The 27,550-nt window shown below is 51.2% G+C and overlaps 1 protein-coding gene across 4 annotated transcripts; it reads right to left on the reverse strand.

The window, feature by feature from the left end:
• Positions 1–413: 413 nt before the first annotated feature.
• On the reverse strand, positions 414–26,874 carry PPP2R1B (protein phosphatase 2 scaffold subunit Abeta). 4 transcript variants are annotated; one of them, XM_077772681.1, is made up of 14 exons: positions 26,790–26,874; positions 26,313–26,460; positions 21,764–21,919; positions 20,691–20,805; positions 20,234–20,304; positions 19,498–19,632; positions 18,570–18,743; positions 16,268–16,328; positions 12,126–12,280; positions 11,626–11,768; positions 11,157–11,248; positions 6,961–7,070; positions 1,112–1,192; positions 414–557 (listed from the first exon to the last, which is right to left on the reverse strand). In XM_077772681.1, the coding sequence occupies exons 2-14, from the start codon at positions 26,424–26,426 to the stop codon at positions 465–467; spliced, it is 1,500 nt and encodes a 499-aa protein (XP_077628807.1). In that variant the 5' UTR covers positions 26,427–26,460; positions 26,790–26,874; the 3' UTR covers positions 414–464. The 4 variants fall into 4 exon arrangements, with proteins under 4 accessions (XP_077628807.1, XP_077628806.1, XP_077628808.1 ...); XM_077772680.1 differs by having other exon boundaries at positions 6,961–7,073; XM_077772682.1 differs by having other exon boundaries at positions 1,112–1,212; positions 6,961–7,073.
• Positions 26,875–27,550: the final 676 nt, after the last annotated feature.

Consider the following 27,550-nt stretch of genomic DNA (forward strand, 5'->3'; position numbering starts at 1 on the left):
AGCGTGACCTGGCCCTGCTGGACCCGTGTCGTAAGCTCCTATTTGCTTTTGTCAAGCAGAAATGAATCCATTCCAGAACGATCATCCTGACTGAAATGTAAGCTGGTGAGCGACTGGTGTTGGTCAGTTGAGTGTTTTCCCAGCCCCACGTGATCTGTCCCCTAACTAGTGACCTCTGACCTCTGTACACTTCCAAGCAGTTTTCACACACACTAAAATGACACTAAGAAGGCTTCATACCGCTATTCTTATGAGGCTACTTGGAAATAATGACTTTCTTTCCGGTCTGTTTCACAGTAGCAGTGTGTACACTACTGTATATTAATCGTTAGCTTTACTGTCTTGTAAACCAGACTTCTCTGAAGAGACTTTGGCAACATGGACGTGAGGTAAAATTTTCATTCGGCAAAAAGTGCAATACGTGTGGTACTTTATTCTCTATGTTCTTTTTTAATCCAGGGGTATTAGTGTCTGCTTTGGGAGAAGTGCGCCAGGCCTGCAATTTCCAGCTGGGCAGGGGTGCCTCTGGGATTTACACGCACCTGGTACGCTGGTCCCTGTAAGGCAAGTACAGCGTGTGACCGCAGCAGCAGGGCTACATGCCCGTTAGGGTCCCTGGGGCGCTGCCCTGCCCGGCGGCGCCCCTTTTCCCCTCTTCTCTGTCTGGAGCCCACAGAGGAAGACCCTGTATCACACTCTGCCCCCTCCTCGGAAAGAGAACGGCAGACTCCCTCTGTGCCCCAGAAATGGAGCCCTGCTCGGCTGCTTCCTGAGTCCGGCGCGAACGGGCCGCTCCCCACCCCCTGCCCCCCTCTCCGGCTCCGTCCCCACCCTGTCCTCNAAGCAGAAACCGCGGGGACAGGGCGGGCAGCTCAGGGCTCCGGCCACATCAAATGAGTGGCTTCCGGCACGGGGCCCTCCCGAGCTCCAGCCCGTGGTTCTTAAGTACTGGGTTCCCCGCGCCAGACAGGACTGTCGGCTCACAGTTAAGAGTTTCTGTCCACCGTTAACACCTAGGCCCCCTTTTGGTTTAAAAGACATCCTACTCCAGATCTCTCACATTCCTCCTCTAGAGACCGGTGTGGCCTCAGCCCTGTGCGGGGGCGCTTACCTTGGCTGCGGCTGTACCCCCAAACCGGGCCGCCTCTACTGCCTCCTGGGAAGCCGCCCAAGCCGCTCGCTCTCTGTGTGCCTAGACATCAAAGGTAAAAACTGGAGAACAGGTAGTAAGTTGGAGTCATTATAGAGGCAGGGATCTTTGATCACTGTGTTGCTTCTGGAAATTTTTACAGACTTCTGTCTTCAGAGGGAGGGGTGGAAGACAACGGCAGTATCAGCTGCCTGTTTCTAAACCAGACAAAACCCTTTTTCACGTACGAGCTCTCTGCCAGGCTCTCTGCTGTNTGCCACACACAGCCCTCCGCTCACACCCCCACCCCTTCCTCTGCTCGCATGCCTGAGAGTGTTTGTACATTAATCCACACACGTTTCACCAGACTGCTCTTCCCTTCCGCACGACCAGTCAGTCAAGCTAGCTGGCCACCCGGCTGAGGACACGAAGGCTCTAGAAAGTTTAGGGGGCCTGACTGATCGGGAGGGGCCAGGACAAGCTGTGGGGTGTTCCAGCCCCTCCCTCACCCTCTTTCCCCCCTTCGGGAGCATTGTGAGGCCCCGTCTTAGCGGAGCACCGGCTGAGGGGGGACTCCGACTCGCAACCCGATTTTCCCCTTGGCAGCTGCCTGGCTTGGGGGGCGCCTCCCAGAGCCTTGCACGGAGCCCACAGCCGGCTGCCAGCCAGCATGGTTGGTCTCTCCTGGTTGCACAACTGTCCCTTCCTGGAGGAGTAGCCCTGACGGGCGGCGCCTCCGCTCCTGCGGCGCTGCGCTGGGGGCTCAGCTCCAGGAAGGGAGGCCCTTGGGGACGAATCTGAAAAGCCTCCCCTGAGGAGGGGCGTTAGTTCTTTACGTTAAGGTCTATTAGACACAAGGGCTGATTAGACACTTTTACGGGTTAAAAAAGCTAACCTACTCTGCTTGACTACTCTGTCTCGTCCGAGGCGGAGTGGGGGGTAGAGGGGAGCTGTAACCAGGGAAGTCCAAACTAGCACCCTGCAAACGCACCGCCCCGGACGGTGGGAGCCGGCCACTGGCTGGTGACAGAAATCTGCCTGGGCCGGGGTCTCGGACGGGAAAAGCAGCGTCAAGAAAAGGTTTGCTTCTCTGTGGGGACTGCAATTTAATAAAAGCGATTGAGATATTTGCACTTTGTGGAAAGGGCAAGATTATTTGCTTATTTCTGGAAGGAAGAGGGTGGTCTTTGGTTTGTGAAAGTTACTTTTGATAAAAATCAAACTGTAGTTATTTTTTCTGTGTGTTATTTTCAATTACTAAGAAAAAATGGTGAGTTCAATAGTTTTGGTATTTTGAGTGCAAATCATAATAGCTCCAATGTGAAAAAAAATCAAAATGTAACCTTCAATGTTAGAAAATTGCCGAAAATGCAGTTTAATAAATGATCTTTGTTATCAAATAGTAATTTAAAGGGGGTAATTTTCTGCAAAGAAAATGTACTGTTTTTATGTTTCCAACATAAAATTGAATTAAAATAAAAACAACTGGTTTTCTAAGAGCCTGGGTGATCTGAATGTCAGGCAGATGAGATGGGGCCTTTATCTCATCGGGCCTTGGGCAGAATTTATTTAAAGTATGGAAGGTGGCAGTGTTCCCTGAGCTCTGGTGCCCATTTCAGGCTCCAGGAAGGGACAGCGGATAATATGTTCTCACTGACGTCAGCAGCGTAAATAATACCTTGCTTGTGGCCGCCACTGCCGGACGCTGCCCTGCCGGGCACAGGCTGACGCGGCCCGCACTACCTGCTGCTCCCGGAGCCCACGCGCCAGAGGCCGGCAGAGGTGGCAGGCGCATCCGGCTCCGCAAGTTCAAGCCCCAGAGCAAGGGGTGGCCCGCCGGGGGGCGGGGACAGCAAGGCCCTGCAGCGTATTCACAGCCGCGGGTCCCTCGCCCCCCCCCCCCCCCCCCCCGCCGGCCGNGCAGCGCATCGGGCCCGCCCGGAGAGAATCGGAAGCGCGAAAGCCTGCTTTCTGGCAGCAAGTTCAACGGGGGTTTGGTTTCACTCAAACCATCGCAGCTGAGCCCAGGCTGTGCCCCGAACTCCCCCAGGGGACCGCCCCGGCTGGGGGGGTGGCTCCGCGCAGCCAGAGAGCCCCGCCCCCCGCGCTGGGGGCTCAGTCCTGCCCCTGGAAGGCTGTTCCCCCTGTTGGGCAACCCGGGAACTGAGTGACCCTGAGTTTCAATTGCCTTTTTTTTTTTTTAAGGAAAACAATTTCAGCAGTGTTTTGCAAACTTATCCCTTTTCCCACCGAATTTTGCCAAAAACCGCCTCGGAGCACAGGCCAACGTGACAGACCTGCCAGCAGAGTGGCCGAAACCAGGCAGCCAGGCCCCTGACTGACAGACGTTCCCTCTGTGGCCTTTGTGAGCCACAGTCTTGGCCCAGGTGGAGGAGGGCGGAGCCCCAGACCCCGGTCTCCGCCGGGCCCAGGGGGGCNNNTGCGGACTCCGTCTCTCCTCCTCGCTCCTCCAAGAGGAGGGGGCGAGAAAGGGGCCTGAGACGCGCGAAGGGGGCTGGGCGGCCGGCGCTGCCGCCCAGGCCTGAGCCCGTTGCTGTGCCAGCGCCGCGGTGCAGCTGGGCACGGACCCTGCTGAGCGGACGGAAAAGCCCCCAAGGCCCTTCCTGGAAGCCTCGGCCGCCGCCTCAGCCTGAGACCCACAGGAGCTGCCCCGCAGTCCCCAGAGAAGCCCACATGGTGGGCAGGGTCGCTGTGCCAGCAGACAGGGCCCGGCCGGGACAGGAGGGCCTCGCCTGCCCCCGCCCACCCGCTGGGGCCCCCACTGCCCGCCAAGAAGGCCCTCCAGACAGCGCGGCGCCCCCCGGGGACAGCGGCCGGTGCCAGGTCGGCGTGGGAGGCGCCACTGCCAGCCGCACCAGGGCCCTGAGCGCAGCACAGCAAAGGCTCGTTGTGCCCAGTGCGAGCGGGGAACACACGCCAGCTGATTTAACTCCTGGCTTTGCTGTGAGGGTCCAGGGCAGCCTGGCCTCGCCCTGCCCTCCAAGCAGAAAGCCCCTCGACGGCTCGTCCTCTACGCGCCCCGCTCTCGCTGAACTGCTGACCCCCCAAAACCAGGCTCCGCCATGGCCATGGGACACCTGGGAGATGGCGGCACCGGCTGGGGATGGCCGCCCTGTTCTGAGCACCTACTCCAGGTGGTGAGCCGAGAACTCTCGCCTGGATTCTTCCATTCGCGGTCAGGAGTTCTGGGCAGCACCAGCCGCAGGTGCCGCAACCGGAACAGCATCCGCAGGAATCCACATCCCACCCAGGAGGGGGCTTCTGTCCTCCACCGGCGACTTTCAGGCCCACCCCTGGGCAGAGGGGCAGAGGCCCCCAGGCTCCCGCGGTGGGGATGGTGGCGGGTGGGGGCCAGAGCCTGAGGGCACTGCTGCCCCCCCCTCCTCTGGCTGCGTCCTCCTCACTCAGGCCTCCGGTAGCCTCTCGGGGCCTCTTCTATCCAGGCACCCAGAGCCGAGCCCCTGCGATGGCCGGGGGGGCGGGGGGGTCGGGGACAGGCACCAGGCCAGCCCCAGGAGCCCAGCGGCCCCACCTCGGGCTGGCGGGAGCTACCCGGTTCGAGCACGAAGGACAGACAGAGGCCAGAGGCCAGAAGTCCTCGGGGCCCAGAGAGAATCAGGAAAGCCGGGAAAACCACAAGAGGCAAGCAGGGCGGAAGGGGGAAGGGGTGCTGGACGCAGGGGAGCAGAGGGAGAGGCGGCTTTGGCCCGTCAGCGCCCGCAACCACTATTTACGGACGCCTCCCGGGGCTGGAGTCTCCAGACCGGGCTGCGTGGAGGCCGAGTGTCCCTCACAGCTGCTCCTTCCTGCAATAACACGACTGACATCACTGTTGTCAGGGAAATGGTGTTTTGATTAAAATCATGTGACAGTTACTCTGTGATTCAATAAACAAATCCTCTGTTAACCCTTGCCTGACGGAGGGCATCCCTGTCACCGCAGGGCAAAGGCAGAGCGGCCAGAAGGGCGGCCCCGCCTGACGGGAGGGGGACAGCCCATCCACCACCGCCGCCACCAGGCGGCTGAGGCGCCGGGGGCCGGCGGGGAGCTCGAGGCAGCCACGCGGCTCCCGGGCAGGTCCCGCGTGGGGGACATGTGTGACGTCCGGGGCAGACGCGGCTCAGCAGACGCGGGGCCGAGCGGGCACCCTGCGGCCAAAGGAACCGGCTCCGGCCTCGGGCTCCCGTCCGCTGGCCCAGGAGGCAGGGGCGGCACGGACGGCGAGGGAAGGGTTAAGAACGGTTTCTGGCTCGCCCTGGATGACTTCCTGGATCACTCACTTGGCCGCCGGCCCCTGACACGCGGGGCTCTGCCTGGCAACGCTCAGTTCCTTCCATCTCACCCTCGGGGCATTTTCCTTCAGAGAGTCTGAGGCAGGGGCGGCGGGGGATTTTTCTGGGTTACATGATCCGCAGCCTCAGCGGCCTCCGCTGCCGGGAGACCCCCACGGAGACAGGAACGGGACCGGGGGGAGGCTCACAACCCCCTGAAAAATGGAGCGAACGGCACCTCCCGTCCGGGGCCGTGAAGACCGAGGCAGCGTCCGCACGGCGGGCAGGGCCCGGAGCTCCAGGGACGGCAGCGCGCGCGGCCAGCACGGGGCTGAGCGGGTCTGCCACGGGAGGCGCGGTCACCCAGCACGACCCGCGGTGCCGCCGCCACAGGGACAGCTGGGGGGGTAGGCGGGGGAGACCACCCGAACAGGCCCGCCCGGCAGCTCTGGCCCCGGGATAACAGCGCAGGCCCACAGGAAGGCGAGAACATTCCGGGGTGAAGGACCGCAGTTGGGGGCCTGAACAACAGGAGAAAGTTCTCATGGCCTCAGTCTACTCGGAACGAGGGCGAAGCCAGGGAGACTTAGAAGACGGGCTTTCGGCGCCACAATGTCCCCTGGGCGAGCCCAGCACCACAGGCCCGAGTCGCCGATGTCTGCCCAACCGACGCCACGCAGCCCCAGGCGGGCGAGGCCTCCGCCCCAAAGCGCGGGGTGTGCGCCGCGCGGGCCACTCACGCAGGGTCTCCCCTCAACCCGGCGAGCGTAGCCCCGTCCTCGGCATTCTGACACACGTTCCCTCCAGCTGCCCCGGTTGTACAAAATACGTGCTCCTCGCCTGCTGGTGTCCGTAAGACTTCGGTCACCAGGAGTCTCTCTGTAGTTACGTTGGGGGGGGGTCCAAAGTTTTATGTGCGTTTTCAACTGCGTGGGGAAGGGGGGTCAGGTCAGTGCCCTGACCGCTGTGTTGAAGTTCAAGGTCAACTGGATCTGTAAGCCAAACACCACCCTCCTAACAAGCAGCCCCAGGGCGGTGGCCGCCACCAGCTCCAATGAATGAGCACTTACTTTCCGGTGGAAAACCTCCGCACACCCTCCCCAGACGGGCATCACGTGCGGCCTGGGGCCCCTACACAGTCAAAGGGACAGAACCTGTGCTGTCCCTGAATGGAGACAACTGCCAGAGAGAAGCCACAGCAAGTGCGGACGGTCCACAGTCTCGGAGGTGAGCGGGCGGGAGCACCCCATCTCCAGGGCGACCCCGCCAACCAGCCGGCCTGCGCGAGCCTCGCTGCCTCTGCCGGGGAGGACAGCCCGGAGCCCCCCCCCGGCCGCAGGAGCCACAGCTCCGGGAAGCCCACCCCGGCCCTCCTAACGCAGGACGCGGAGGAGGGCGACAGGCTTCACCCACACACTCCCGTCGGCTGACCCCTCTGGCTCGTGGGGAGACGATCCAAGGCAGCTCTGCGTCGCCTGCTGCAGCACCAGGCCGGGGCCACCCGCCCGCGCGCCTGCAGCCCGGGCGCCGCGCACGTACCTTCCCCGGGTCCTCTCGGGCTCTCAGCAAGTGGATCTTGTCAGCCCCAGGAGCGCCGGGCTCCTCGCCGTCCTTCGCAGGGAAACCCGGCTTCCTCAGCCTCTGCGCCACTGCTAGGGACACAGACGGCAGTCCTGTAAGCGGNAGACAGTACCCGTCCCTCAAGGGCCACGCAGAGTGCCACCACACGGGGCCTTAGGGTGTCCCCCCCCATCTTGGCCACCGCCTGCAGAGCCACGGCCGCACGGCAAAGACCTGGCTCCTCTCAGAACTGGTAACATCAGTTTCAGAGAACTGGAGAAAGGACTTGGCTTTGCTACCCAGTGAGTAATTAAACTTCATTCTCCAGAAGATTCCCATCCCAACTGAACATTATGTAATTTCCTGGACACCGGAGGCTCTCGGAGGCGAGCAGGCAATGGTGGAACCACCATAGGCACCAAAAGGCCTGGAGACGCACGAGCGACGGAGAGAGGGGCGAGGCCCTAGTCGGCGGAGGCGTCCGCGAGTCCCAGGGCGACGGTCCCCTACGCGCGCACCACGCCCACTCATCCTTAAACTGAGAACACGGTTCCCGCGCTCTGGTCTCTAGGCAGAGGCGGTGGAGTTTCAAGAGCAGAGCATCACACGACTCTCAGCCGAAGGTGAGAAGAAGGGCCCCGCGCCCAGCGAGTTTGGCGGCCCTGCGCCCCCCCCACCCCGTCCCTGTGGGGCCACCAGCACGCGAGTGCCAGGAAAGCACCGACTTTCCACCCCGCGGCCCGGCGGTGACGGGTGACACCGCACCGAGGCGCACCGCTCTCGCTCCCCTCTGCGTCAGGAATGACATATCCAACTCCCCCGAAGGTCTGTGCGAGTGTCCTGGGGCCCGATCGTGTTGCCGTCTGTGCTGATCGGGACAAGCCGTCCGGCCAAGACCCCCAGCGCCTCACAGCCCAGGGCCGAGCCACGGCACCTCCACGAGCCGAGGGCCGTGACTGCAACAAGCCCTTGTCGAAACCACACACGGCACGGTCTGTCCTTCCGAAACGGGACGCGGCTTCAGGCTGCTGTCCTCGCGGCAGCACGGACCGACGGGATCTGGTCCCTTGAACCTGCGCGGGGAGGCGCACAGAGGTGGGGAGAGACATGCGGGCGCGTCCCAGGGTGGAGGGGGCAGTTTGGCTGGCATTAGCCTCTGCTCCACTCTGTCTCTGCTCCACTTTCATCATTAACGGAACAGACGCGAACGGTGTAGGATGAAGGACACGTGGGGCAATCGTGCAAACCCCAGCGGGGCCGCTGACGAAGCAGGGGCCTGGGGAAGGTGGCCCAACCCTGTGTAAGAGTTGTACGATCCTTCCCGTGCCAGCGGGGGAATGAGACGCAGTCCGTCTGGTACCTTCGAGGACACGTTCCTCACACACAACACATCAGAGGACAGATTTTAGAAATTCAATGAACATGTTTTTATTGAGCACCTACTATGTACGCCAGACACTGACCTAGGTGCCGGCGATACAGCAGAAGACAAAAAAACAGACAAAATTCTCTGCCCTTCCAGAGCTTCTGGAGCTGACATTCTAATGAAATCAAGATAGGAAAAGTAATCAACGGACATTATGACCAGTTATGAGCCAGAGAACAGCTTCCCTGAGTAACAGAAGGGATTCTCTATTGCTTAAATCAGAAAGTCAATCAAGTCCCTAAGGGTCACCCAAAATGACAGAGCTCTGCCTAGCTCCCAGACCCATGCTTGAGAAAGCAAGGGCTCCTGTCTCCTTTAGACCAGTCTTGGAGAGAGAGGCCAAAGTTCAGGGCCCCTAAGAGTACACCCCACATCTAAAAGGCATTTAAAAGTCTGTCCCCAAACCAACGGCATTCCCAACCAAAGCGCGAAGCAATAGCTGTGGAGTCTGTTTCAAGCATGAAACAGCCTCTCAAATATGCAACTCACCGAAGCGGAACACAGCCCGGAGAGAATAACAAACAAAAAACTATGAAACTAAAATTAAATGTTTACAGCATCAACATTAAGACGTTAAAATGAGCATGCAGGAACATTTTTTTGCCCAGGAATAGATCTGATCCTTGCCCAAAAGGTAACAAAATAGAAACGTCCCAGAAGGTAGGCTGGCAGTTGCGAACGCAGGCAGTAACGTCTGAGTCAGGTTCTGTGTCTCTAGGATATGACAAACCCGGAAGCATTTGGTCCAACGTAACGGTCTCGCGTGCAGAGCTTTACAGTGAGTCTTCGCCCTCACAGAGCAGAACAGGGCTCGCTGGGTTTACAAGAGCTTGTGAGTGAAAGAAAACAATTCAACAACCAAAATGGAAACAAGCAAACCACACGGCAACGTCCAAGAAGCAAAACACAAGCTACAGTGAAGCTTCATTAATTAACTAAAATTCATCGGAACAATGCGAGTGTGAGTAGATGAAAAATATACATAAATCCAAAAGAAAAAGTAGTTATATTCTCCGTGAAAAACATACTTAAAGTATTTCAGGGATCAAGAGTAAAACGAATACATCTAAAAGAAAGGGGTAGCTTCTAACAATCCCCATGGAAGGTATTTTAGTAAAACTAAAAAGAGTGACCAGTAATTGGCATATCAACTGCTAAAGGGTGCTTTTTAAAATGATTCAAGTAGTTCAGATACAACGGGCTTCCTTATAGACTATTAATTTCCTCCAGCAAATCCTTTGGCTTAGCTCATCATCTTAAATTCCAGGAGAAATTAATGAGGTTTTACCATAAAGCAGAAAAACAAACATTGCAAACGCTAAGTCTCCAGCATCGCCCGCACCAAGACGCCAGTAAGGAAGCTTCGGTCTGGAGCCCCAGCGGCACGAGGCAGCAAGGGCCAGATGTCAGCAGCTGGAGGCGGAGCCAGGCAGGGGGCAGGAAACCCTTCCAGAAGCCCACCAGTGGTTGCCCTACTCAGCAGACACATGAAACAGCAATCTTAAAATGAAGCAGTACAACTACTGCTTATTAAGAGGCACTAAGTTTTAAGTCTCCCCCTGGGGAGACCAGGAGAGGAGGTGGGGGGAGGGAAGGAGGGAGGAGGCCACGTCTGAAGGCAGTCCCGGTGCTGAGCCACTGAAATTCAGTGAGGTCCCAACACCGCACGTCAGCAGCGAGACACACCTGTATTTCAGGCTTCCAAAGGACATGATTACAGCCAAAAGCAAGCACATAAAACCCAAAACAACCAACACGTGAACCCCGAGCTGCCATACTCCCGATTCACGTGAGCCACTAATGCCGATCGCCAGTGGCCAGGAAAATGTGGCGCCCACTACACGACCTCTCGGCGCAGCTCCCAAAGAGAGTGTTCATACAAGAAGTTATCCCACATCATGTGTATCTAATGTGGAATCGTGGAGAGACACACAGACAGATAACATGTAAACACCAAGAACACCGCTCCCCTCCCTGTCTGGGTCCAAACCCATCCAGGCTTGGTGGGAGACGGTAAGGGGCCAGCGCCTGACTAAACATAAACAGCGAGGAGGCGTGAGCCCCGATGGTGCCGGATAATCATTAGGAGACAATCAACATATGACCGACCAAGTGTCAGGAACTGGTCACAAACAAGAATTAAATAAATTATCCCAAAACTGAAGACAAGTGAAAAACAATCCCGTTTCGTCTTTAGAAAGAATCAAGTCACTGAAATCCGATCTCTTGTAAGTTGCTGCCATTTGCTTGGATGAGGTCTTGAAGGTTTTCCACGCTCTCTCCACCCAGCATAAGAGCACAGTGACTAGAAATCTGTGGTAAGGATTTAGTAAAGTCTTGTCCCTCCTGTTCCTCATTATGCCAATGCAAGCACTGGAAAATTCCAAACAAAATCAAGTTAGTGGCACAGAAAGTTCACGAAGTACCTACGTGAATATTCACTACGACAACAGCGACCCAAAAGCATGAGACGGTGAATCTCTCCCCGTGGCCAGTTTCTTTACTCTGCCAGGCTCACCAAGTTCAACTTTAAAAACTGATTAAAATCCGAAAGACAGACTGTTCTGACCAGTGAGAATCCTAGTCCTACCCAGCCAGACCCCTGGGACTAAGAGAATGGCTCGCTCATCGGGGGGCCAAGAAGGTCCCACCCACAGAGGGGCACCCCCATATACACGACCCCCTGCCTCACTCACGCCGCCCCCAACGCCGAAGCCCGAGCTGCAGGACAGGAAACAGCAAGACCCACCACTTATGGCTTCCTGTGCGAAGTACTTGACGTCCATGTCTTCATCCTGGCCTAACTTCTGTAGTACTGGCTTCACTTCCTCCCGCAAAGCACTGAAATCCAACAGGATTGTCTGTGAAAGGCCGTCCTCCGAGCCAGATAAATGCTCTCGGATATACATGTTCTATGACAATTTGTCAAGTTTAAAATTTTTTAAAAATTAATTTTTTAGGTAATTTCTAGGTCCTAGGTCCTAGGTACTAATTTCTAAAATCCCCAATAGCTTCAGACAGTGATGGGCACCTATACAGAGCTTCAACGTAAAAGTCAGAGTGAACACCTCAGCCACGGTTTTTCAATTATTATTATCTTTACCCAAACCCCTATCTCGGGTCAAGTGAAAATCAGTGAACCTAATTGTTGCTCTAACTCGCCACTACAGGGTAAATCTTTAACTCTATTTTAAGCCAGAGTAATACTCAAGTCTTACTCAGTATCCAGAATGGGTCCAATTTTCTGAAGAGATTTGGCTACATTGAAACGGACATTCGCCACTTGGTCCCCTGCCATTTTCAGCACAACGGGCAGCATGTGCTTCGTGGTGATTTCCTGACCGCAGGCTTCTGACAGCGCCTAGAAAAAGAATTAAGACGGTGCAGTTAAAATACTTCCTCATGTTTTTAAATCTCCCCCAAATCTGAGATGACAAATTAGTATTTACTAAGAAAGTCACTGACCAGCAGGAAAAGGTTGCTAGTTTGAGCCTCCGAATGCGGGATCCAAATAAGCATTCGACGACTCAGAACTAACCCGGAATTCCCGGCTGACCAAGCTCCCGCACATTTTACCAAGAATTTGAAAATGGACATTTTCTCTCATCAACCATCCAAATTAAGTGGCCTAAGAAACAGATGATTTGGAATTCAGAACGACAGCCCCAGATACCTGCTTTACCGCCTGGGCCGAGCAATAATCCTGTGGAAGACTCACGTTAATGCAGAATAAAGTGGTCATTCTGTGCAAGTAATTGGGATCATTCGCCATGACCAGCACTCTGGGAACGATGGTGCTCTGGGCCCACTCGGTTCCAAACTTCTGAACGAGCTTCATGAGGTTGTTGGTGGCGGCTTCGCGGATGGCATACACTGGCGGAAGAGGCGCAGAGCACATGGTCACGAAGCTTATGGCAGGAGCACAGCCCCGTTCGCTCACACCGTCAGCAAAAGGGACCAGAAACCAAACTCCCCACACTCCCCACTTAGTCATTCTACACTGGCAAACATGCTCAGACGTGACTGTGATAATACGGACTCCGTCTCAGCATCGTTTAACAACGTGTAGTATGTCCAAGCAGAGGACGCAGGTGATTATAGTGCCTCCTATGTGCCAGGTGATCCGGAAAGAACACAGAGGCTCCCTCCCCTCAAAGATCACACGCTCCATCAGAGATGTGAAAGCTAACACGGGCCAAGAAGTCTCGTGGTGGCACACTGACGATGACAAAGAATGCAGTTGTGTAGCAAAGGTCCTGAGGGCTGTACAAGAGTTGAGAGAAGAAAGAAACGGGAGGTTTGGGAAGCTTCAGGGAAGAGAGGCCTTGCCCTGGACCTCGAAGACTGAAGAGGACTTGTGTCAGGAGGAGAGGAGGGAGGAATTCCTGGAAGGCACCAACGGACCCAGGGTACGGAGGCAGCTAAGTGCCCTAAGCAAGCCTGCAAGGTCAGAGTCAAGGTGGACCCAGAACACAGAGTACCTGGAGAGCTCAACTGAGATCTTGTAAGAAAACCACTGAGTTCTCAAGGCAAAGTTGTGACCTGATGACCAATGTGGTATTGAAGCAAGATTATTCCAGCAGCAGCAAGAACAGCTGGGGAGACGAGGCCAGCAAGGAGGTCGCGTATAGGCCACGGTGGCCACCTGCATGACGCCAAATGGAAACCTCTGGCAACCTGTCTCTTCCCTTAAAATGCTGATGTTGAGACATGTCAAACGTCTTCTGTGGATAACTGTGCCTGCTTTAACGTCTAAGACATCCCCGTAAGATCACTTCTCAAGGACGTCGTAAATCCAGACGCCCAAAGCCCGAGCTACTACCTCCTCAACAACTTGCTACTGTGCACAGCACTGGACGGCGTCAGGCCTGGTGCTACTTCACTTCCCAGGGCCTGAAGGACCCCAACCCGGGGCTCAGGTAACAAGTCCAGGGCAGGGAGCACGGACTCCTTACTCTACTTCTGTCTCTAGGTAGGCCCAACCCCCCTGGGTAATGGGATAGGCAAGGCCAGCCAGCCAAGCCGCAGCCCCTGTCCTGGCAGATTCACATAAGGCCTCCGGCCAGCAAACACCCAACTCTTCCGAGTCCGCAGATCCTGAGGCAGTGCCACTGTGGCCACCAGGAAGGACCGCACAGCCAAGAAAGTACAGAATTTATTACCAGCACGAAACCTGACCACAGTCTACAGGAGGAACAACCTGGCAGTGACAGCCAGAGCGCTCACGGAGCGCCCTCAAGCCAACTCTTCTGCCCGCACCCTGAGACCCGAATGGTCTCCCTCCACATTCAGAGGCTTCGTGTTTGGCACAACCTCCTCCCCGCTGCTCCCCCTACGTGGAACCACCCAGAGCATCTGTGTCCTCCTATCTAATTCTGTTGTTTACTTTGCGGGAGATCTTTTCCATCATCACGCAAAGGGACCTCGCAGCCAGAGTAAGCAGAGGTGGCACACGGGCTCAGCCCGGGCCCAGACCTCAGCTGCACTCCCCTGGACCTGGCCGGATGCCCGCTACGGCCCTGGCTCCTCTCAGCCTGGCGCCAAAAGAGTGCAAGCCATTCCAGAGTTCTGCCAGCCGGCTCTCCCTCTCCCCTCAAGGTCTGACGGACGTGCATGGTCCCTCTGAATGCCTACCACCCTCCGCGTGCTCACTCTGACGCTTTCCCCCCTCTCCTGTACGAAATCCATTCCCCTTCTGAATCCCTCCTTCTCATCAATACTGTCCACTCAACCTCAGGAAAAGTGGTGACCCCTTTCTTCCTTGTAGGACTCTGGATTTTTCACAATATTCTTGTAGTAGTTTAGCAAGCAGGAAAACTTCAACAATCTGACTGATCAGTGATCACTACACAGCAGTTAGTCTGAGATGCAGGACAAACGCTAACAACAAAACCCCCTGTGATGAACTGCATACAGAACCACTAGGAGCCGACGGGTCACTGATCCAGAGAGCGCTTGCGACGCCAAGTCCAGCACGCCTGCCGCCAGGGCAGGACAAAGGAACAGGGTCTCTCTTACTCCCAAACCGGGAGGAGAAAAATCTGAGCAGCGAAGGAGTAAGAGACTTGCACACACAGTACCATCTTACATGGAAGAGATGGCACGAATTCAATTCTCTATGGAACATCAGGACTTTAAAGTTCCTCAGAATCGGGGCGCCTGGGGGGCTCAGTCGGTTAAGCGTCCTCGGCTCAGGTCATGATCTCACAGTTCATGGGTTCGAGCCCCGTGTCAGACTCTGCTGACAGCTCGGAGCTTAGAGCCTGGAGCCTGCTTCAGTTCCTATGTCTCCCTCTCTGTCTGCCCTTCTGCTGGTGCTCGTTCTCGCTCTCTCGCGCTCGCTCTCTCTCAAAAGTAAATAAACATTTAAAAACTTAAAACAAACAAAAGTTGTTCAGAATTTATCTAGAATGCAAGCTTTCAAAAAAAAAGTACAGAATGACCTGCTGGGATGTGTCCTTCCACTAACATTAAATATGTATCAGAAATAAACATCATCTTTCAAAAAGGAGAGAAATTTCTTTCCTATGATTTACCAAACTTAAGTTTCATTTAAAAAAGAAAAAAAAATGGCCAAAGGTAACCTTAGAGGACAAGACAATAAAGAAGTCTTCACATCTAGATTGAAAACACTGAAATTACTTGCATATATACGCTTTCACAAGATTTGCACATTTCCTTCACACCATCCTCTTCTCTCTTAACCATGTAATCTCCCACAAGATCAAAATATGCCCATAGTGAAACCGCTTCCACGTACGAGTGGCCACAAGCACCCCCCCTCCTCCCGTCCAGGCAGAGGCGCGGCCGATGAGCAGAGCAGAGCCTCGCTCCGTGCGTGCAGGCCGTGTGAGATGCTGTGGTAGTGACACAGAACGCGGGTCACGTCCACCCGACTGTGGAAGCGCAGCTCACGCAGGACCTTATCCAAGCCCCGGGGCCCTCCTGTGAACAGGCAGCAGGCCACACTGACGCTGCCGGGCCTGGACATGGGGCCTGGCGGAGAATCTCACGGGGAAAGAGGGTGCCTTCCCCTCTCCGCCCCCCGCCCCGCTGCCTGGCAGACCAGAGGGGATACGTGGACCCGAGGCCTTGGCAAAGAGTCAGCACGTAAGGTGGTTTTACAGAAAACAACCACTGCCTTGCTATCTCGGTAAGCAGCAACACCAGCTTTCAGGGAGTGTGTGGCACTGGGAGAAAAGGATTCTGTGATGCTGAACAAGGGCATAAATACAAAGAGAAGTTATTTCAAAACCTACTCTCTCAAACAGGTGTTCCCTCTGACCCGCCTGAGCTCGAGCCAGCAGCCGCCAGGGCACAGTCAGCCTGCCTTCCCCCACAACCAGACACCCGGGCGCCCCCTCCTCAGGCACAGCTGACGGCTTCCACTCTGAGACCCCCTTCCTGGGCCACGGAGTTCCTCCTTCCCTCTGTCACCTCAAAGAAGCCAAGTAGCCACTTGTTCCCCCTGGGCCTTTCCTCGGATGCCAATCCCTATCCCACCCAGTCTGCAGGAGCCGAACACAACATGCCGTGTGTGAGTGGGAGCCCTTGGGACAAAGGAAGGAGTCTATGTTTAAAAAAAGGTCATTTGAAAACAACATAAGAGAATGGCTAGGAAACAGGGCAGAGATTTCTTAATGAAGAAAATAAAATTTAAGGCAAAAGAAACTGACACAAAATAAAAACATCAAGCTCATGCTCAAGGGGAGCTTCTAATCGAAGCCTTTCTTCGTCCCTACAGAGGTAATGTTAAATGTCTGGTCAGATTAGGATTCCTTTCTAAAAAGGCAATCTATGAAAAATGGATGTACAGAAACACACGGGCCTTCCAAAATAATCTGTGTTGAGCTTACTCACCATGGTCCACAAGCCAGGCCATACATAAAGAATTCAGCTTTTCGTCAAAGAACTCCACACCCTATGGATACAGAAGATTCCATTAATACATATCTCCAAAGTTCAGAAATCAAGATGGTCTATTTACATTACATCAAAATGACCTGAGAGCTAAAAAACAGGTTTCCAAATAAGCCGAACGCATGAACCAGCCAGAAAAGGAAGAGCGTGGAACCTGAATTACAAATATTGAGACTATTTTATTCGACAGCACTCACAAAGAAAACCATGCGCGAGACGGCCCAAGCCCCGCTACGTGCGACAGAAGAGGGGGGCCAGGAGCCAGATCCCACACTGCACACGGGCTGGAAGAGCGCATGGTAGATGGTGTGCCGAGCAGCGTGTGGATCACTTGTGAAAAACGGGCTACGGGAAAATACCCGTCCATGATAATGGTTCTCTTTTTGTATCCCTGCCTGCTTAATATCGTAATAAATCCTTAAGGATGAAGAAATGGACATCAAGAAAGAGAGAGACCCCCAGTTAAGACAGAATTTGGGATGATGGGAGAAAGCAGAAGAGGGAGAAGGGGGCGGGCCCAGGACTCGGGGGACACGGCCCCAGCACACAGTGCCCGGCGGCGCCACCCTGGCGTCCCGGTTCTGTCCTCCCTGGCAGCCAGCAGCCGGACACACACGGCCCCGTGGGCCCCGGCAGCACACGGGACGGTGCCAGGCGAGATCTGCCTTCCCCGCGCCGCCTGTGCGGGGCCTGCACGCACATGTAGAGGTGGTGCTCTCTCTAGTGGCTAAGAAGTTACTGACCAGTGACTGTGTACTGTAAACAGACAAAACATAGAGCTGCAGTGCTTTGGAAATAGTGACTGAACAAAATAGCTTTATGGTCACAGACTGTGAACAGGTTTTAGCATCCACTTCGATGACCACGTCAGCTTTCAAAGGGATCTTTTTCACTGCAGGTAATGGATTTTTCTTGAGTCTTAATTATTGTGGCTTCACTTTACATTCACCATGGTCCACAAGCCAGGCCACACGTAAAGTCTTAAAAGAATCTTGTAAATTGACTGCCTGATATAAAAATCTTTACAGATAAGAAGAAAAATAACAAGAAAACATGACTAACAAGAAGGTGACGTTGTGGACAAGGCTCACGGCGGCTGCACGTGTTCCCTGCCAGAGGCCTGAGAGGGTCACAGCAGACCTCGCTCCGGGTCCACCACACCCACCACCTGCCCCGCTTCCGCCCTCCCCTACACATAGCTCCCCAGCCTCCGTCAGCTGCGCAGGTCTGACGGGAGCGGACGCTAAAACAAACCATACTAACACCGTCCCGCTCGCACCCACGGACAGTAGCTCCAGTCTCCAGCAAACAGGCACTGCTGCTCTCCACTCCAGACAGGTGACAGGTGACCCATGACAGTCACCAGTGAATAAGAGGGATGACCCCCAGCAGCACGTGGGAGGGACAGAGGAAAAACAGATTTACCCGCACACAGACACCTCTAGCATCCGTTTGGAAGAACCAGACACTTCAAATTTTTTAAAAAACATACGATGCCACAGACATGCACAGGGCGCGCTCTGTAAACTAAAAATGCCCAAATCAGCAATCCATGCCCAGTGGTCTGAGAAAAGAGAAATTACACATCCCACCCGCTGTGATCTGACAGTAATGGATCTGGGGGAGAGGGGACACAAACTGCAGTAACGTTAGCCGCGAGTGGACAGGTATTAGTAGCTTTCTCAGAAAATATTCAGGTATTCGTTCGTTCAACACTCAACAAAGGGTAAGTGCTTAACTGCTGCCAGAGACAGGCAGGCTCTGGAAGAAAAACACTGAACACAGCTGCTGCTCTAAAAGCGATCACTTGTAGGGAATGGGGCAGAGAGAAAGAGAATCCCAAGTGGGTTCACACTCAGCACAGAACCAGATGCAGGGCTCAATCCTACAACCCTGGGACCGTGACCGTGCAGCCAAAGTCACGGCTGACATATCTTGAAACCACACACTCCGTTTTCTTCTCCGTTACGAATTCTTTCAGACACACAGACACAAATACCACGCTCTCAGTTATATCTACCAAATTGTTACTCTTCTATGGCTTTGTTTTAGGGGGGCAAGGAGGTGAAAGGTGTTTCTGTAGTGACTTCTTGGAGGAAGTTCATGCGCTACGGGCAACCAGGCCAGACTTTCATGCATCTACACGAACACAATCCGATAAGCTATGTGGGGCTCCCAAGAGCCACAGTCAATGTGCCCAACGAGCTGACACTACCCATCCTTGGTGAGCAAACGTACTCACCAGCTGGCCCGCCAGCAGGGGCATATACTCGATGATGGCCAGCCGCACCCTCCACTTGGCATCTTCAGCCAGCTCCACGATGGCAGGAAGGAGAGACTGCGAGAGCTGACGGATCCCGATCACTTCATTCACACAATCCAAGTTAGAGATGATGTTCAAACGAACTTCCGGACACTGCAAGAACACATATGAGCATCAAGGTCTCTGCCCAATGTTCTCCTACTGTCACGATGAGGGTAACCACTGACAAACTTATTTTTAATAAGAAAATACTGACTCAGGTGAGAAAAGTATAGCTAAGAAATACTCAATACTCAAACAATTCAAAGCACATAAATGTAACTGATCTCTACCAGAACTTTCAATGAAAAGTCAATAAGGACAGTAATCAATTACATGCATTCAAATCCCAGTTTGCCACTGCTGAGACTCTGGGAGAGTTATTTTATCTCTCTGCCTCAGTTTCCTCATCTATAAAATAGGGATAATAATTAGATGGACCTCATAAGATTGTTTTGAGGATTACACGTAATGATACAGGCAAAGCATTTATGATGAAACCTAACAGACTATATTAGTCAACAGATGTTAGCTATCATTAGAATGTTGATATATTGTCTTTAACTTACAATGGTTAAAATGAAGATACACTGGCTTTAAAGAGAGGACACCAGTGTGTATCAGCAGGAATCAGGCAGAGAGGGCCTACAAACATTTTCAGGTCTGTATCAATGGCTCCTTGTGCTCATTTTCTGCAGAACATAGAACTCCATACCCAAACACAGGAATTGTCACTGGTTTAAAATAAACTACCTTTTTTTTTTTTAATCCCTTCATCCCTGTTTCAGGTTCTATTTTAGTGAAACTCCAAACCAAAACCAAACCAAATGAGACTATCAAAGGCAAGAGAATTTTTAGATACACTCACCTCATCCTTTAACTGAGCTAAAAAAAGAGGTAGAAGGTGTTCGATGGTATTCTCTTTTCCCAAAATGGTAGACAATCCCATAATTACAGAAGCTAGAGCCGATTTGACATGTTGATTTGTATCAGATACTAATTCCTAAAATAAAATCAAAATTAAAAGCCTTCTTTTTTGGCAAGACAACAGAGGCTTCCATACCATCGCCCAAAGAATTTAAAGAGACAGCACTACTTCAATATTGATTAGCTGATGCATTTCTTCAGGCCATCTGTTAAATAACACAAACCTATGCACCAAAGAGCATTTACAATTACAAACACTAGTAAGTAATGAATAGCAACGTCATGTTAACGTAACTGTCCCAATTATTCCCTATCCACCTTTAAACTCAAAAAAGGTTTAACATATATGATTGTTTTTTTAAGTTTATTCATTTATTTTTGAGACAAAGCGCATGTGCACAAACTGGGGAGGAACAGAGAGAGAGACAGACAGACCGAAAGAGAATCCCAAGCAGGCTCTGCACTGTCAGCGCAGAGCCCAATGCGAGGCTCAAACTCACGAACCGTGAGATCATGACCTGACATGAAATCAAGCTTCAGTCATAACCAACTAAGCCACCCAAGCGCCCCTCAAAAAGCTTTAAGGTAAAACAAAGAAACAGAAAAACTGAGGTAAAGTTTGCCTGTATCATATACATAGGGCAGAGCGAAACAAAAACTAATCTAGCTAGGTTTACCTTTATATAGGGCAGAATCTGATTCATAATTATGGTCTCTCTACCTTCAGTGGGCAAGTTCTCACAAAGTTCTAAAAGATAAATAGAAAAAAAATATTGCTTATATACAGCCATTTACAAGACACCAGGTGTCTCACAGTTGCAAATTAAATCAAAGCCTATGTTTAAGCAAATAAGCTCCAAGGAGAGAAAAGAGCTCTTATTCTGAATGTACTTTTTGTCAACCTATATGCCAAATACGACAATCCTAAAAAGGCATCTTTTTACAGCAACAAGATACAATGGTTATTTGGTTTTAAATATAAAAGGAGTAGCTCTGTCTCACAACAAGACATTTCTACATCTGCAGTTGTTTCTTAGGTAAAGACACACAACAACAAACATACAAAAGTCATGGGCATTAAAAACTGCACCAAAATGAAGGCTATGTCCTGCGACACAAAATGAACTCCTTAACCTTTCACTTTGTGGGCGGCAGCTGCTCGGACTTCAGCTTCACAGTCTTTAAGTAGGTTCTGAAAGGCGGGGATGAGGTCATTTAGGGTGATTTTAGGACCCACAGCTTTCTGGAGCTATAAAAAAAATTATACTGGTTTTAATGGTTTATACTGTTTTTTAATAGTTTATTGTCAAGTTGATTTCCATATAACACCCAGCGCTCATCCCAAAGTGCCCTCCTCCATGCCCATCACCCGCCTTCCCTCCCCCGACCCCCATCAGCCCTCAGTTTGTTCTCAGCATTCAAGAGTCTCTCATGATTTGCCTCCCTCCCTCTCCCCCACTATTTTTCCCCTTCTTCTCCCCCACAGTCCTCCGTTAAGTTCCTCCGAATCCTCCTATATGTGCATACATATGGTATTTATCCTTCTCTGCCTGACTTATTTCCCTCAGCATAACGCCCTCAAGTTCCATCCATGTTGCTACACGTGGCCAGATTTCATTGTTTCTCATTGCCATGTAGTATTCCACGGTATAGATAAACCACATCTTCTTGATCCATTCATCCGTTGGTGGACACTTAGGCTCTTTCCATGATTTGGCTATTGTTGAGAGTGCTGCTATGAACACTGGGGTACATGTGCTCCTATGCCTCAGCACTCCTGTGTCCCTTGGGTAAATTCCTAGCAGTGCTATTGCTGGGTCACAGGGGAGTTCTAGTGTTCATTTTTTGAGGAACCTCCACACTGGTTTCCACAGGAGCTGCACCAGTTTCCATTCCCACCAACAGTGTAGGAGGGTACCCATTTCTCCGCGTCCTCGCCAGCATCTAGAGTCTCCTGATTTGCTCATTTTAGCCACTCTGACCAGGGTGAAGTGGTATCTCAGTGTGGTTTTGATTTGTGGTTTATACTGATTTTAACACTAACAAGTTAATTAACAGGAGCCAAACAAAACAGTGTAACCTTCAAGTATGTTCTTGCTACAGGCACTTCCCATTCAGAAGAACTCATTCAGAAACATCTGGTACACAACAGAAGAGAAGGGTTTCTTTCTCTTAGTACTTAAAAACTGTCACTACAATAACCCTACCTCTGAAAACTTGTCAGCCACCATGTAGCGAACCCTCCAAGATTTATCTTCCGCTGCTTGCCGGAGTGCGGGCATCACCAGAGTCTCCAGGTCCTCCTGGGACAGTAACTGGGCGATGCTGACACAAGCTTCCACAGCTAGGAGGCGCACGGAATCCTACAGGAATACAACTTCTTTCTGTTAGTCAGACAATATCCACGGAGAGCCACAGGCAGCACGTGTGGTCTGAGGCAGCGCTGCGGGCTTCATTTAAAAGAAGGAAAAAAAGGGCCCGTGGGTGGCTCAGTCAGTTAAGGGGCTGACTTCGGCTCAGGTCATGATCTCATGGTCTGTGAGTTCGAGACCCCTGGTGGGGCTCTGTGCTGACAGCTCGGCAGCTGGAGCCTGCTCCCAATTCTGTGTCTCCCTCTCTCTCTGCCCCTCTGCTCACACGGTCTCTCTCGGTTTCTCAAAAATAAATAAACTTTAAAAAACAAAAAGAAAAGAAGAAAAAAAAAGCCACTACATACAGCTTCATGTCTTGAAACAGCGGCTCCCTTTGCCTGGAAAAGTGTATCAAAATCCATAAAGGGAGAAACAACCTTGTTCTTGGAACGGCAGGATGGCTCAGTTGGCTGAGCATCTGACTTCAGCTCAGGCCATGATTTCACGGTTTGTGAGTTCAAGCCCTGCATCAGGCTCCCTGCTATCAACACAGAGCCCACTTTGGATCCTCTGTCCCTCCCCAACTCATGCTCTTTCTCAAAAACAAATAAACATTTAACAACAAAAAACAAAAACCTTGTTCTAAAGTGAATAGTAATTATCTTGGCTAGAGTGCAGAGTTTTTATTAAGGAAAACGAAATAAAAATGTAAAAATTAAATTAAAAAAGAACATTTTAATGATGTCTTCAAGGCCTTCCTGTAATAAGTTGTTGAAGGATAAAAATGAAAGCTGTACTTAAACTAGCTGTTTAATAGATCAGAACAAAGACAAGAGAATAAGGCTAGGGGAAACACTCAGGAAGCTCAGATTTTCAAAATACTCAGTTTGGGGAGGCAGTAATAGTTTATGCAGGAGAGGATGACTTGGAAAGAAACACACAAAAAATAAATTAAAAGAGTAATGAACAACAACAACAACAACAACAACAAAACCCCACTGGCTTTAAATGTTGAAAATCAGAGACAATAACTTTGAGGTATCCAAGCCTAGAAAAATGCAGCAAAAAATTTAGAAACCTATGAGATTAATGACCTCAGTTCCCCAAATGTAAACTGCCAAGTGTCCATGTGATACCTATGTGTCTTTTTAGCAAGTATTTAGCAATACACAATTAGACACATCAATGAGAAATCAGAAACTGAGATTACAGATTTGAAAGGCATAACAAATAGAAACTAAAAATACATAAACATAAGCACCTAGGAGCGACCAAAACGCCGAATAGCATGTGCGCATAGACTATTACGTATTTTATAAATATTACACATACATACTTTTCAAAATACTACAAATTTTAAAAATCATTGATGAACAATAATTTACTAATATGCCCAAAATACTCCCTCCTCCACCCAGATGAACAAGCTAAAAAAAGGCAGAACTAGGTTCTTGGTAGTGGCTATACAAGTAATTTTGGAATCTAAAAGCAATGCTATATCAAGGGACTACTATCATCTATGGAGATATCTACCAATAAATATTTGTTAATCAGTGACTTTTCTCCCCTCTACCTGCTCCTCCTCCTGGCCTCTTCTCCGTCTCAGCCACGACACCGCCACCCACCCGGTTTGGGCTGAAGCCAAAGATCAAGGTCTCCTTGACTGCTCTTCCCTCCTCCCAGCCGTAGTCCTGGTGACTCTGCTTCCAAACCAAGTCCGGATTCTCCCCACCGTCACTGCGCCACCTTCGTTCACCATCCTGTCTTGCCTAGATTATGGCAAAAGTCTCCTAACTGGTCTTCCGGTTTCTAAACCCCACCTCCCGACCCCCTTATCATTAAGCTTTCACCCAGAAACCAGAATGCCGGGATGTTCTTTTTAAAACATCAATTACACCAAGCCACGCCACCCCTGCTTAAAATCTAGGTGTATTCTCACTGCACCTACAAAAAAAATTCAAACTCCAGACCCTGACTTAAAGGGCCCCCATGATCTGGCCTCTGCCTATCTTCTCCAGAAGATCTCACCAGAGTCCCTATCACCCAGCATGTTCCAACCTTCCTAGGCCCCCTCTCCTGCACTTCTCTTCTCCTGGGGCTCTGGTACTCCAGAACAGGGTATGGCTGCCATTTTTCTTGTGTGTCTCAGTTTACACCACCTCTGCAGAGTCCTACTCTGACAAACCAGTCCAGAGGAATGCCCTGTAATCAGTCCCCGTTACATCACCCGACTTTATTTTCACCCTCGCATTTATCATGCTTACCGACCTGTTTATAGTGGTTGAACACTGTAGCCCAGCCCTGGGACAGTGCCTGATATGTAGCAGGTACTCAGTAACTACCTTTTCAAAGAATGAATAAGCCAGAAGCCACAATTCTACCAGTGGTCAGATGGATTATACACACATGTATCTTACGATTAAGCACTTATTATTTTTTCTAATATACCACAACTAGAAATTACATGCCTCTTAACGAAGTATACAATCCCACACATGAAGTGGTCTTACTACCCCAAAAATACCAAACCTAAATCCCATCAAGCCTCTAGATCACGGAAGGGGCAAACACTGGCCCCATCCAGAACTGCAGCTACTTTATGTAAATAAAGTTTTACCGCACCACCACACACATCAGTTTACATACAGAGCTTTTGTGCTACAAGAGCACAGTTGAGTAGTTACAACAGAGACTGGCTCACAAGGCTGAAAATATTTACTATCTGGCCCTTTACAGGCAAAGTTTGCAAAGCCTCCTCCCCCACACTAGATTCAACTATCAAGCTGCAGGAAATACAGGGGATCAAAATAAATGTTAAATTATACCATGGGAAGCAAAAATCAATAAAACCCTAAATGAGGACTTCAACCTCCGCTGTCCAACGTGGTAACCACCACCCACATGTGGCTCCTGAGTCCATGAAATATGGTAATGCTCCATGTTCAAATGGTCATTATTTTGGATGCAGTGTGTCAAGTAAATTATTAAAATTAATTTCCTGTTTTTTAGTTTTTAAAATGTGATCACTGGAAAACTTAAAAATTAACAGGTAACTTACATTCTATTTGTTGAACAGTGTGGTTTTAAACTATAAAGTTCCCTAAAAGTACAAAGAGAAGTAGCAGCTGGTAACCACAAAAGTCAAGCAAGTGTTATCTGGGGGGGACAGGGATGGGCGTGCGAGGGAGGGAGCTCGGGGGCCTTCCAGCTCCGGGTGGCTGTCCAAGTTCTGCTTCCTAACCTTCTTATCATTCGGAGTTGTGTATTTTGTGCTCTCTTCTATGTGTTATTTCAGTAAGTTTTTAAAATTATTTTAAAGTAAATTTACCATCTTTCAATCTGAGGCTCATCAAGAGGTCCCCCACGTGTGAAGGGATTCCAGGGAGACACCAGGCAAGTTACAACCCCACACACATTCTTCTAGGCTCCAGAAACTCTGGGGGTGGATCCTCTAACCATAAGGCAGTCAGCCCAGCTTAGCTGTGACGGCTGTGAACTTGGAGCCAAACTGCCTAGATTCTAACCCCATTTACGCCACTGCTAACTACGCCACCCCGAAAAAGCTACTTCAATCTTCAGCGTCTGTTCCCTAATACATAATGCGGGCTACCTACCTCACAGGGCAACTGCTACCCAAGTACTTCTTTTACGTAAATCCCTTAGAACAGGCTAAGAAAAATCACACACTTACTACACGTGCTCCTTATTGTTACTATCTCTACCAAAAAGATCTAGATCCTTGGACTTAAAACTGCTATTATGCAAAGTCCCCCTATACACTCCTCCAGAGGAGAGAGGCTCAGGCAGCCTTCCTAACACACATTTATCTCAAAGTCAAAAATTCCAGACAACATGACCCCACTGTGACCAGATGCGATGCACGAAAGTGTGTTAGCCATTAACACAGCTTTGGTCTTTCCTTCTTAGGGGATTCCCATCTCCTGTCTGACTCTTCTTGTAACCACTGCTAGTGCAAGACAAAATCACCCTCTGGTTGAAAAAGAAAGAGAAAGGCACCGAGGGACGGCCTGGGTGGCTCAGTCAGTTAAGTGTCTGACTTCGGCTCAGGTCATGATCTCACAGTTTGTGAGTTCAAGCCCCGCGTTGGGCTCTATGCTGACAGCTCAGAACCTGGAGCCACCTTCAGATTCTGTGTCTCCCCCTCTCTCTACCCGTCCTCCGCTCATGCTCTGACTCTCTCTGTCTCTCAATAGTAAATAAAAACATTAAAAAATTAAAAAAAAAAAAAAGCACCGAGATGAGTCATATTAAACTTTATCTAGCCCAAAATTAAGTATTAATTTTACAAAAAGGATCCTAACATACAACCAAAACTCCCAAAGGAATCCTTACAACATTAGAGGAAAGGAAATGTATGTACCTCAGATACTAACGACCAACTTACCTGCTCGTCTGAAGCTAGGTTAGTGAACAACGGAACAATTTCACTTTTCACACTGTCTAATTCCAGAACTTTTGCAAATTCGCCCAGTTTGGAAGCAGCAGCCCGTCGTACCATGGGAGTGTCATCTGAGCACAACGAACGGAAGTGCCTGGAGCAAATGGTAATGAAGGTATTTCCTGTCAAGTACCACTGAATTAAATACCACCAAAACACACACACACACACACACATACACACACGCATGCACGCACACGCATGCAGCCATGTTAGAGGTTTTCTTCTACAAACATCAGTGATTAGGCTTCTAATCCTGGAAGTAACACATCTAAAACCAATGGTACATTCAACTGAATGATAAAAAGTCAGGTTATCACTGGTGTCCTGCTATCAGCCACTCACAGGCAAGCAGGTACCGTGTAACGGTCAGCCAGGAGTTCCCAACAACCCCAAGTAACTAAAGCAAACACCGTATCTTACTGTCTAATTTCTGCTCTGACGGCATCTGAAGCCCTGGGATAGCAAACGCTGAACAAGCCACACGCAGATGTGCGAGAAGTGAACCAGTCCCCGCTCGCCAGGCGCTTCACCAGAGGGACAAAGTGCGCTTCCAGGGCCACAGGAGTGTGTTCCTGGGAGATCTGCCGCAGCGACTCCACGGCCTTGTCTCGAACCACCGTCTCTTCTACAGTTGCCAGACTTTCCAAAGGAGGCTGAACAGGCCAAAAAGGAAAGATCAGAGAGGAAAACGTATTGAATCAGGATAGATACAGATTATCGCCTTTTACGGTGACTGAAGGGGGGTGGCACATGTAACCAGAATGCTCGCTACATCACGCCAAATGGTTACTTTCAGTTCACACAGTGATAACATATGGTGTGTCCAACCTGAAGACACGACTCCTGTAGGACGGCCAAGGTCTCACATCCCAGATGGCAATTCCCAGATGGTGTCTACAAACCACACGGTGGAGACTCGACACAATGTTAATATTGCTGTGAGCTCAATGACTAGGTTTAAAAGGTACGTAACCAGATTCTGATAAGACCACGTTTACTTCTTCAGGAGAAACTGCAAACACACGAGCAACACCGGGCGGCACAATTACAGATGGCCTCTCATCAGGCCACCGAGCCCGCGCAGCCTTCGGACTACTATCCTAAGCACCCCTGGGAAGGCGAGCAGCGCCGTGCACCCGCTCCACACCATCGACTCACCTAACGCCTAAGAGGCTGAGTAC

Source organism: Crocuta crocuta, unplaced genomic scaffold, assembly GCF_008692635.1.
Source record: "Crocuta crocuta isolate KB4526 unplaced genomic scaffold, BGI_CrCroc_1.0 scaffold854, whole genome shotgun sequence".
NCBI classification, from domain to species: Eukaryota; Metazoa; Chordata; class Mammalia; order Carnivora; family Hyaenidae; genus Crocuta; species Crocuta crocuta.

Excerpts from the sequence above, each read along its gene's own strand:
- PPP2R1B (XM_077772680.1), bottom strand. The coding sequence starts at position 26,426 with ATGGTACGACGGGCTGCTGCTTCCAAACTGGGCGAATTTGCAAAAGTT. Across the intron at positions 16,329-18,569 it reads CCCTGCTGGCGGGCCAGCTG|GGTGTGGAGTTCTTTGACGA; the intron begins GTGAGTACGTTT and ends CTGTATCCATAG. Across the intron at positions 1,193-6,960 it reads CCCGAGAGGACCCGGGGAAG|GCACACAGAGAGCGAGCGGC; the intron begins GTACGTGCGCGG and ends TTTGATGTCTAG.